Here is a 12,010-nt window from a genome sequence, read left to right as displayed (position 1 = left end):
ATACTTACTGTAGTAAGTGAAACTATTATTGTGATCCAGTTAAATTAGCCATGGGATAAAAATATACTTCACTGTGGTAAAATATAGATGTCAGAACTAACTTGAAGGTCAATGCCAGATTTTCAAATTCACAGAGATTTCCTGCGGCCTTATGAACTGAATGTTTCAATTTAACATATGAGGGTGCATTCTTCCCTTCAGAGTACAGTGTGTGCAAAATTCCCATTAAAGTGAACATGTTATGATTTCATACTAAAAATATAATTAAAACTTCTAGAATTTGCAACCATGAGCAAATAGCCTAAATTTCAACTGTAAGTGTGAGTTTGTGTATAGGTACAGACTTGCACAAAGTCTCTCATACCACCAAAAATACAGGTAAATTTCTTTGCAATCTACAATTCAGGTATTGCTAAGTAATTTCCACATAACAGGCATGATTAGATTTTCATCTCATTGCATCTACAGTCAAGATCTTAAGCGGAATTCAGGGCCTGCTGGATCTATAGTTTTTCTCTTTGGAGAAAGATTGCAAAATAAGGACAAATTCCAGAATATAAAACTCAATGACACACACAAATCATGGTTTCTATAATTTTATCTCAGCGCTTCCCCTTGATAGTCATAGCATCGAGTGTCCAAACGAAGTGGAAGAACTACTCACTAGGAAAAAGTCATTGAGGGGCAGGGGGGAGGTGTAGTTTGTTACTAATTACGGTAAATGAAATAACTGTTAATGCAGAATCATAGACTCTAGCTTTTGCATTCCTTTACTTTTAACAGCAGTATTAACTGGGCCAGGATGCACATCCTTTGTTGTATTATATGCATTTTATGCCATTATAATGTAGCTACTCGTTTAATCAGAAAGTCAGGAATAGAAACAGGCCATATGTACAGTGCAATTAAGGTTCCAAAAGCAACTCATATTTCCTGATTTTCTGTAATTTGAACTGTTTAATGTTAAACAATGGACATGAATTTTTTTCATTTAATGAGGGGAATTAGGGCAGTGAAAAATCTGCAGCTATTTTATTTGCAGCTTGCAAACTTTAATTTCCCCAGTGGAAGTTTCTAGAACCAACAAATGTGCACAGTACTTCACATTTGTGCATGGTGAAACTGTTTATGTTCTACTGGATGTGATAAATCTGCAATTTGCACATGGACCAATCTTTGTTAAAAAATTAGCAATGTCTGTTCTCCATGAGGACACTGTCTGTGCCAATCTTCAAACTTTCCTGTACTCTCAGTAGGCCTGGCTGGGTATTTTAAGTTGGAGTGGAATAAGTGCTTTTCACTACACACAGACCTGTTGATGTAAGTTAGGGTTACCATACGTCCGGTTTTTCCCGGACATGTCCGGCTTTTCAGCAATCAAACCCCCGTCCGGGGGGAATTGCCGAAAAGCCACACATGTCTGGGAAAATGGCCGGCACTTCCTCTCCCGCTGCGGCTCTGCTCCACTCCTCCTCTCTCAGATTTACAGAGCCAAGCTGCCCGAGCCAGCGCTACTGGCTTTGGGCAGCCCCCCCCTGCCTCCGGACCCCGAGCCCCCAGCCAGGCACTTCTCCTACCCGGCTCCAGCTGAGCTGCTCCCACGGTGCAAGGTCCGGAGGCGGGGGGGGCTGCCCGAAGCCGGTAACGCTGGCTCGGGCAGCTCGGCTCTGTAAGTCTGAGGGGGAGGAGCCGAGCAGCTCAGCTGGAGCCGGGGAAGGGACGTGCCCAGCCAGCTCTGGGTCCTGAGGCAGGGGAGGGCTGCCCGAAGCCAGCAGCTCGGCTCTTACATTCTGAGAGGGGAGGAGCAGCTCAGCTGGAGCCCAGGTAGGAGAAGTGGGGTCCGGAGGCGGGACTGGGGGGTGCTGAGCGGGCCGGGGGGGCCAGGGGGTGCTCAGCCGGGGTCCGGGCCGGGGGGTGCTGAGCGGGCCGGGGGGCTGGGGGGTGCTGAGCAGGCCGGGGGATGCTTGGCCGGGGGTCCGGGGGCTGGCGGGGCCAGGGGGTGCTCGGCCGGGGATCGGGGGCCGGGCCGGGGGGCGCTGAGCGGGCCGGGGGGCCGGCGGGGCTGGGGGGTGCTGAGCGGGCCGGGGGATGCTCGGCCGGGGGGCCGGGGGCCGGCGGGGCCAGGGGGTGCTCGGCCGGGGGCCGGCCCAGGCTGGAAACGCCGGGGGGGGCAGCCTGGGCCGCTCCTCCTCCCCCCACACCCCCCCTTACCTGCTTCAGGCTTCCCTGTTCGCGGGAAGCAGGGGAGGGGGCGGAGTTGGGGCGGGGACTTTGAGGAAGGGGCGGAGTTGGGGCGTGGGCGGGGCTGGGGGTGGGGCCGGGGTCCGGTGGAGTGTCCTCCTTTTAGAGGCTCGAAATATGGTAACCTTATGTAAGTAACACTGTTGTATAGATGTATAGGCTGAGTCTTACTCCCATGTGGAGTCACTTGCAGAATTGGGGTTGAACATGGAAAGTTTCAACCTCAACAGTGAATTTTACAGAAGGGTATATGTGTTTGAGAGAGAGATAATATGGAAATAGTTTTGCAACCTGAACCCTAACAATAGCTTCTGATTACCATGGTGATGTTTAGTATTTATATAGTATTTTCAATCTTCAAATAGTTTTGCAAATGTTAACTGATTAATACTCTGTAACATCCTTGTGAGGTAGCTATCGCCTTATATAATTAATTTTGAAATAGAGCCATGAAAGTCGTGATTTTCCTCAAAGCTTCAGAACACACATGTCAGAGCTGGGGGCATATCATGGAAGTTTCTGACTTCCAGTTCTGTGCTTAGACCACACCTCTGATTTCCTCTGTCCACATTTCTCACACAAGGAGAAGCCTATTAGTTTCTTTTCTTGCTGACTTAAACTTAAAATATGTTGTGAAGTGTTTTGATAAACTACTGCTTGAGCTCACTGTTTGTCATAGAACCTAGATGATTAGCTGTTGATTGAATCTAATTTATTTCCAACAATTTTTCTGAGGTGCTGTGTGATGTGTACCGTGCAAGTCACTCCAAATGAGTGTCAGTAAAACTCTCCCCTCATGTATTCAGTTTATGCCACAAATATATAATATTTCTAAAAGCTTTTGATTAAATTAGTGGCATAAACAAAATACATGGGAGTGTGGTATAAAGATTTGATTATTTGCACTTATTTGGACTGACTTGCATTATTTGTTTGTGACTTCAACATTCATGAGTATTGCAGCCATTTTAAACGCTCATGCCAGTAAAACCTAAAACTCTTTATTGTCCATTTTCATCCTCTTACTATAGGCAGGGCTGGTGGCAGTGCTTACTATTCATTTCCCATATATAAGATACTACTATAAGTTGCTTATAACTTTTCCAAACTTTAACTTTTGGCTAAAATGTTCTATGCTAAGTGTGTGGCTCAGACTGAATTAATTTTTTTTCTTTTTTTGAAAATTTCAGCCCAAAACCATTCAGTTGTTTCTCAGAACAGGGCTAGGGGAAAAAATACATTGTTTTCCCCTTGTTTAAAATTTGGTGACCTTTTCTTTGAAAAACTTTAGTGCCCCTGTGCTTTGGAGCAGGGACTCACATTTGGCAGAGGTGGTTGTCCTTTGTGTCAGGAATATCCCAGTGAAAATCTGCCCAAATTTAACTAAGTTATAAGTAAGGCTATGAGTCTATCACGGATTCTGTGACTTTCCAGGAACTCCGTGGCTTCTGCAGCAGCTGGTGCCACTGCCCTGGGGGCCGCCTGAGCAGCACGGGCAGCCTGTGGGCCAGCTGCACCGGCGTTGCTGGGGCAGTCTCGGGCCACCGTGCCTCTGCCCCTCCCCCAGCAGCAGCAGGAATTTGTGTGGGAGGGGGCTCCGGGAGGGGGTGAGGGCTCCGGGCAGTGCTCAGGAGTATGGGGGCTTCCTGGAAGTGGCAACGTGCCTCAGCTCCTAGGCAGAGGCGTGGCCAGGCAGCTCTGTACACTGCCTCGGCCCGCAGGTGCTGCCCCTGCAGCTCCCATTGGCTGCAGTTCCTGGCCAATGGGAGCTGCGGAGCCGGTGCTAGGGGCGGGGAAGCGCGTAGAGCCCCCAATGCCATCCCTTTGCCTAGGAGCTGAGGGACATGTTGCTGCTTCCAAGGAGCTGCACGGAGCCAGGTAGGGAGCTTGCCAGCCCCACAACTCTTCCCCCTCCCCCCTCCTTCTCCCCCCCCCCGTCTAGCAGTAGTGGGGGTCCCGGGCCACCACCACCCTCTCCCAAGCACCCAACATTTAGTCAGGAGTATATAGTCATGGACAGATCACGGGCAGTGAATTTTTCTTTGGTTTTTGTTTTGACATTTACGATTATTAGGGAGACCTTACCTCTGTTTCCATACTATTTCTTGTGGATTTTAAAATGTACTCCTAAGTTTGAATTTCCTGACTTTTTTTTTTTTTTTTTTTTTTAACAGTTGTCCTTTCCATTATTTTCCTAGAATGTCTTCCCCTGAAGTTACTTATGCATGTCCTAACCTTTATCTTAACAAAAGTTTGGTTGGTTGTTTTATTTTTACTTTGGTTTAAGAATAATGAAGGCTGCTCGTTTCACTAGAATTATGTTTTAAGGTCCTTGATTGGCCACAGGAATATAACATATGGTTCTCATGGACGCAAATTGAAATGCGCAGCTCATTACTGTTTGTTTGTATAGTACACCTCTACCCTGATATAACACGAATTCGGATATAACATGGTAAAGCAGCACTCCGGGCGGGGGCGGGGCTGTGCACTCCGGTGGATCAAAGCAAGTTTGATATAACGTGATTTTACCTATAACGCGGTAAGATGTTTTGGCATTATATCGGGGTAGAGATGTACTATAATGTGCATGGAATTTGACAGCTTTTACCTATCTGGTATGGCTATTACGTTTCATATTCATAATACTTACTTTTTCTAACTTCTTACCCTCAAGTAGTGTGACAAGCCAAACATAAAGTCTGTATTTCTTGGAAAGGCACCAATAGCTTTTTAACTAAGATTTAAGTGGAGCATCAGTTTAATATCTGAAACGTCCTCCAGTAAGTGGGGACAGACTCAAATTTCTGACCGCTAAGAGCCTAATAAGATTTCTTAAGTTTTAGTGCATCCTTGGTATTTTCAAATATAATGGCATATCGTGTCCATCCACAAAACACATCAGATCAAAATTTTTATCTGCCTCTGGAAGCCCTGAATTTAAATTTTTTTGGGTGAAATCCGGACCCAAATGAAGTCACTGGAAAAACTCCCATTGACTTCAGTGGGCCACGATTTCACTCTGTATTTGTCTGGAGGGGCTATGATGAGGTGATTGCTCTATTAGACTTCTTAGAGGAGCACTGTTAAAGTTATTGGGAAAGGGGGAGAGACTTTTGGCACTGGGAATAAGTCAGTAAGAATTTTCAGGTGTGACCAGCATAGGTACTCATATTGGCAGATAAACATATTTAATCTAGAAGTCTTCAATATTACTTTAAAAAATGCATTGGTTTGTCTGAAAAAATAATCTAACAGGGTGCCTGTGCTTTTTGCTGCTTAAAGTATGGATTGGTTATGGACAAAACAAATTGGTACGCTCCAGAAGATGTAAGACTTTCTGGATGCAGACACTTTGAAAGGTGGATCCAGTTAGGCTGACAGTGATTCTCTCTTGGTGGTATTGAGATTTTTGAATGTTCATTTGAAGAGTTTATTCTCTCTTAATTGATTATGTAAACTAAAGTTGTTTGGGGTACATGCACATACTTCAGTAGTCCTGATTTGTTCCTAACTTTGAGGAATACAGGCCCACTCAAAATAGAGAAAGATTGAAAGTGACCCTGAAAAATTGACTTAAAACGGGCAGGAAATCCACATTAGCCATCATAAAGACAACCACCTAATGTACATAGTCTTTCCGGGGATGCTTGTCCTAAAGGAAATCTGTTCAGCGATTTGAAAATTTGACAAGACCATTTTGCAACTCTAAAACCTGTAACAAAGTTGCTCTAAAAATAAAATTATAGCAAACTAGGTTATGGGAATTGCATTTGATTAAATATGATTAAAGGAGCCTAATCCAGCAAATGATGTGGAATTCTTATTGAAGTCAATGGTATCTCTTTGTGTAGAGCAAAAAAAGTTGAAAAATCTGTTGTATGCTTTGGGCAGAGTAATTCTTAACCCGAATAATTAAAATACATTTTCAGATCTTGTATGCCCCAGGGGTCAAGACCTAAATCTAAGGGTTAGTTCATCTGAAACAAACCCACCAGTTTCCTCATTTTAATTACCTTTTAAAAAATTTGGAAAGAACCTAAGAGCATTCTTGCATTGAGAGTTAATTTTATTTCACCTTCATTAGTTTAGTTTATAGTCCAATCAGGCTTGGTGAAAATACCTGTGGAGAAAATGTATATTTCAAATATATCTATAAGAGTAACATATTTTTAATATTGCAGATTTAGAAATGGCTATAGCCTACTGGAATTTAGTACTTAATGGAAGATTTAAATTCCTAGACTTGTGGAACAAATTTTTATTGGTAAGTTTAAACCTTATTCTATAATATAAATTGGGCTGCAATAGGTTTGTGGGATTTTTTTTAGTTTGGAAGATGAATCCATGTGTATTTAAGTCTTTGAAGGGATCACATAACTTATTTTGACAGAGCATTCTTTTGTGATGCATGGATGTTGCAGTTTTTGGCAAATACAGTAAAAACTTAGTTGAGGGTGACTTGCATATATTCAGGGATTTAATATTGAATATTCAGACTTTAAAATTAATTTTGTTCATGGATTTTAAACTCAGATTTTTTTTCCCAAATAGGAACATCATAAAAGATCAATACCTAAGGATACCTGGAACCTTCTTTTAGACTTCAGTACAATGATAGCAGATGATATGTCTAATTATGATGAGGAAGGTAATATTTACATTTTGTTTTCTCAGTTTCTCTGTGTGTGTGTGTGTGTGTGTGTGTGTGTGTGTTAGTACATTTAGCAGTGTGTCGCTGGGGTAGCATATCTGACTAGTGACTGGCAATCAGAATGTCTGCAGAACAGCATGTGACTTTTTCTGGGGTTCGAAGAAGTTCTCTGCCACATAGCTGATGAGGACTAAGCCTACTAGCACAGGAGAAAAATACTTGTGCTGTCACTTCCCCAAAGCCAGGAGATTACTTTTTTTTTTTTAACATCTTCACTCCTCTCCTGCTCCCAAAAAGTCAGCTCTTCCCTGCATAAAACAAATTGTCTCCAACTCTACCACACATAAATAAAAATAAATTTACCCACCCAGTTCTTGCTTCCTCCAACAAATCAACTAATGATGCCCATCTTTTTCCCCCCTCCCCCCATCTCCTTGCATGGCTTCTCTGTTTCTGCTGTTCCTCAGCAGAGGAACAGTTTTATGTTCTTTAGCCACCAGTTACTGATTTGTCAGCGTTTCAGACCTTATATTTAAGTGAAGGTGGGAACACACAGAATGAAAAACATATAAAGAGGGTAGTATTTAGAATTGGATAATCACTGAGTGCACCGTATTTTCATCAGGTAAATTCATTTAATCTGCAAGGTTTTCTTCAAGACCCATCCCCTACACTGTCTGCAGTAGCAGCTAATTTTTTGTTTGAAATGTGGTGACACGCTGATGTCAACATATGAACATGACATTAATATGAAATCCTATTGTGAGCTCTAATTATTTTGGTGTTCTTGTGCTGTTAGCTGGGTGCGTGCATTCACAATTATTAGAATTCCTTCACACTTGCTGCCATTCTGGAGACCCAGATTTGAGTTTTGGTTCCCATTTAGGTTAGCCAGGTGAGATGAGCGCTGTGGAGATTGTGCTGTCGTACTCTCACCCCTCTCGGGCCAATTATCATGTTGATTGGCTCTAGGGTGACCAGATGCCCCGATTTTATAGGGACAGTCCTGATTTTTGGATCTTTTTCTTATATAGGCTCCGATTACCCCCTGTCCCCTATCCCGATTTTTCACATTTGCTATCTAATCACCCTAATTGGCTCTGAAAGGAGTTTTTTTTCCAGCTTTTCTTGGTTTAAAAAAAAAAAAAGGATGATTGTTATGTCATGATACCTGAAAAAGTGGGTGTGTTTAATTTGTGTGGCATGGGGGAGGTCTTAGTTGAGGAAAAAAATCTTAACCAGATATTAAATCTCAAGAAACAGAATGAAATGAAGATTATTCATTTAAAACTTTAAACAGGAAAGATAAATCGTCAAGAACCTATTTTGATGTAAAGAGGCTTTTTTAAACCGAATAGCTCTACATTGGAAGAAATGGGATTTGTTCACCTGATTTCTTATGTGCTCTTGCTTGTTCTTTCCTTTCAGGAGCATGGCCAGTTCTTATTGATGACTTTGTGGAATTTGCACGCCCTCAAATTGCTGGGACAAAAAGTACGACAGTGTAGCACTAAAGGACCCTTCTAGAATGTACATAGACTGTACAAATAAATACAACGGAAAATTGCACAGTCAATTTCTGCTGGCTGGACTGAACTGAAGATCAATCCTCACCATAAGGGTTGAGGGTTGAGACAAACCTTTAAGGATACATCTTGGACCATATCATTCATTCATCTAACGGTGGTTTGGGCTTCTCTTCTAGTCTGAACCACCTTTGCCAGTTATAATTCCAGCATAGTGGATTTCATCATATTTTTGTGGACCACCTTTGTTTACTCTCCCATAAGTCTTAGAAGCTTTATGATGATTATTTTGAGATTTCTGGTTTCGCATAAAGCACAATGCTGTCTTCATGAGCGGTGTCTGGCATCTGCATTACACAGATCAACATCACAAATGGTTTTTTTTTTTAAATTCCTTAAATATACACTTTGGGCTAGTTGCAAAGACTATACTGATAGCACTTCCTATAAGAGTGATATATTTAAGTGTACTGGGTTCGATTTTTTTTTTTTTTTTTTTTTCTTTCATGGCAGATTACAGGTATTGTCTAAATGAGTTTTGAGTATCTGATTAAAACAATTGTAGAAACAACCAACAAAAACAAGAATGTTGATACTGGGAAATCTAGGTGCCTATATGAAAGGTTTTATTGTATGTCACCCATCTTTGAAAGGAGTTGAAGTACTACACAACTACTGTGCACTTATAGGACCCCTGGTTTAATATTATAGTCAGCCTCCAGTGAGCTTCATTGAGACACGCTACGTGCATAACAGAATCTAATATTCTCTAGATTATTATCTAATCCAATTTCATTACAGTTTTGAAATGCTTATCTGTCTCTCCAGGAAGGTGTTTTCATTTTTGTGGAAATCTAAAACTTGAACAATATACTGAATTTGTGTCTTATGTTTTGTACACAATACAGTATTTTAAATTCAGACATGGGTCTTGATGGTTGCGGTATGAAATAACAAATGAACCTGCTTTATAAGAGGGTGGCAAATCTGATATGAATCTGAGTTTTTGAAGTGATTATCACAGGCCATTTAAGTTACATTTTTACAACATATAGGTACTGCCTTTATGGACAAAACCCATTTTTTCAGTTAGTTACTTTGTTGGGATTTTTACAGGTCATTGTGGTTGCCAATTACAGATATTAAAAGTAAAACTTTCTCAAACAAGCATAGATCAGATGCAAAATACTACACTGGCTTCTTTTGTTTCCTTACATTATTTTGTTGATCACTACTACTTCTATTTGTCTCACTGCACATAACTAAATTAGAACTGATTTCACTTCAAAGCTGGATTTTATCTTGTTGTGTGCTTTTTAACATTACAGGAGCCCTTGAATTTCTTTCATCCTGAAAATGCTTTTTCACTCCTCAGTTGCTGACTTATCAAGAAGAGGCCATTGTTTTCTTGAAATAAAAACTTCTGTAAAACAAGCTAGAAAATGTTAAACTAGGATGTCTAAAAAATTATTATAGTAATTATTAGGAATAGGGTACGTATTTGAATACTCCAGCCAGTCCCATGTTAAGGTCGTAATTACTGTTGAAATTAGTAAGTGGAACTTGCATTAAAACAGCAGTACACTTTTATGCAGACGCTAAAAAGATTTTAGGAAGAATTTAAGTATTAAACTGCTAAAACTTTTACCTTCTGTGCTTTGAAGTTGACTGAAAGGTAGGCTTCCCCTCATAGCAGTGCCCTTTTAATAAATCCCATTCATACATTTATTTCAAGAATACAGTTCTACAAAATGCGTTGCAGATTTCTACGCCAGCTACTGGAATTGGCTATGCCAAAAATGTGTGTGATTTTTGTTTTGCTGCTTTCAGTATTTCCTTTTTCAATTTTGTGTAAATATCAATGGGGGACTTGAATTATGAAAACTTTACAAGGTATATATGCGTGCTGTTTTCTGTCTTAAGGGTTTTGGTACAGTTTCAGATTGATTAGTTCAAGTATGCTGTGTTTTGAGATGAGCTCTAATTAGCTTTTATCCCAATACAGATATGACCTTCACAAAAATCTGATATTGGTTAGTGGCATAATGCCATGGTGTTTTTAAAGAATATTCCTTATGAATGCGAGACCTTTTCAACAAAATAGTGTTGTCATCAGTTTGGTACTACACACTTATAATTACTGTGTAATTATAAAACAAAAATACATTACATAAAGCTTTGGATAATTATGTAGCAGAAAAGTTAAGGTTATTCATGCTGTAATGGCATCTTAGAATTTAACGAAACAAATGACTCTAGTTGGAAACAAGCTTGATTTAACAGTGTGGTTATTCTAAGGATAAATGCCTGGTTACAGGAAATATTTTGTATTGAAAAGTGCTCAGACATGTGGCCATGTGTTCTTCCTTTATATATGCGTGTGGGTGGGTTTTTTTTTTTTTTTTTAAAGAATTCAAACAGTTACCTACTTGGATTGCTTTAATTCATAAGTGCTTACGTCCTCAATTTGATGATGATTTCCCCTTAATGGATCAGTTTCATTTTGACAAATGTCAAAAAAATGGGTTAAAAACTTAAAATTTGTAATCTGTTTTTATACATTAAAAATGTACAAGATTAGACGTGCCCTGATATAAAACACTTAAGATCAAGATTCTATTTAGTAAAGAACATCATCTGCATATCTCTGTAAGTTCAATGTAACTTCTTACAAATCCCTCTCATTACCAACAGAGGCAATAAAGCTCTAGTGAAATTGCCATGACTAAATCTTCTCATGCATTGTTTTAGTCTATTGTTTGTAAAAGTTTATTTCTAGACTTTTTTAAAAATATGGAATACTATGTCCTGAATAAAACGTGCACTAAACGGCAAGCTTTCGGGGGGAGGAGGGGAGATCTAAGAACTGATACAACATCTTGCCTGCCACTAAATGTTTACAGCTACAAAATGGAGCTATTTTTATCCAGCTATGCTGCATCGACATTAACTAGCGTGTGATGGACAATACCATAAGTACATGCAGTGCTTTTGTTTAAATATGGCTGGTTTGAAGACGACAGTATATGAGTAAATGACTTTTTTTTACTGAGCAACATGTTATTAAATAAAGTAACTTATGAATTGCTTCAAAACTGTTTTACAATGAAATCCTTACTGAGAAATCCTTATTTAAAAAAAGATATAATTTTTTAAAAATACGTTTAATAAACTTTTGTCATTCACACTTATTTATATAATTTTGCAAGAAGTCTCTGTAGATTTTATTTGAGCATGATACATTGACTGTCATTAGGTTTTTAAATACTTGGTGCCAATAGCTTATCTGACCTCTACAGAAATCTAATGAAAGGCATACTTGGGAGAAAGTTAGATTTCATCTGAAAAAGTTTTTATTTTGTATGTTAATAGAAACACTTACTTGTGGTGTCATGTTAGTACCAGTAAACGCTTAATTGGAGAGAACTCCCATTTTTAAATAGAAAGGATTCATTGGCTGTTAACTTGCAATCAAATTACAATTTGCTAATTGCTCATAGATTTTTAAAGCCAGAAGGGACCATTGTAATGATCCATTGTGACCTGCCTAGCAGCGGTCAGAGAACCTCACTTACTCCTCAAGCCTTTC

At 40.0% G+C, this 12,010-nt stretch overlaps 1 protein-coding gene across 2 annotated transcripts in view; it reads left to right on the top strand.

Annotated features, from left to right (window-relative positions):
• Positions 1 to 11,505, top strand: part of DCUN1D1 (defective in cullin neddylation 1 domain containing 1) — a 36,016-nt gene extending 24,511 nt beyond the window's left edge. For both annotated transcript variants that reach the window (XM_034781915.1, XM_034781917.1), the window contains exons 5-7: positions 6,426 to 6,508; positions 6,796 to 6,892; positions 8,324 to 11,505. In XM_034781915.1, coding sequence (XP_034637806.1) covers positions 6,426 to 6,508; positions 6,796 to 6,892; positions 8,324 to 8,403 — 260 coding nt within the window. In that variant the 3' untranslated portion in view covers positions 8,404 to 11,505. The remainder of the gene's footprint in view (positions 1 to 6,425; positions 6,509 to 6,795; positions 6,893 to 8,323) is intronic.
• The last annotated feature ends 505 nt before the right edge of the window (positions 11,506 to 12,010 follow it).

This window comes from Trachemys scripta, chromosome 9 (assembly GCF_013100865.1).
Source record: "Trachemys scripta elegans isolate TJP31775 chromosome 9, CAS_Tse_1.0, whole genome shotgun sequence".
NCBI classification, from domain to species: Eukaryota; Metazoa; Chordata; order Testudines; family Emydidae; genus Trachemys; species Trachemys scripta.
Note: the sequence above shows the minus strand (reverse complement) of the source record. Positions and strands in the feature narration are given on the sequence as shown.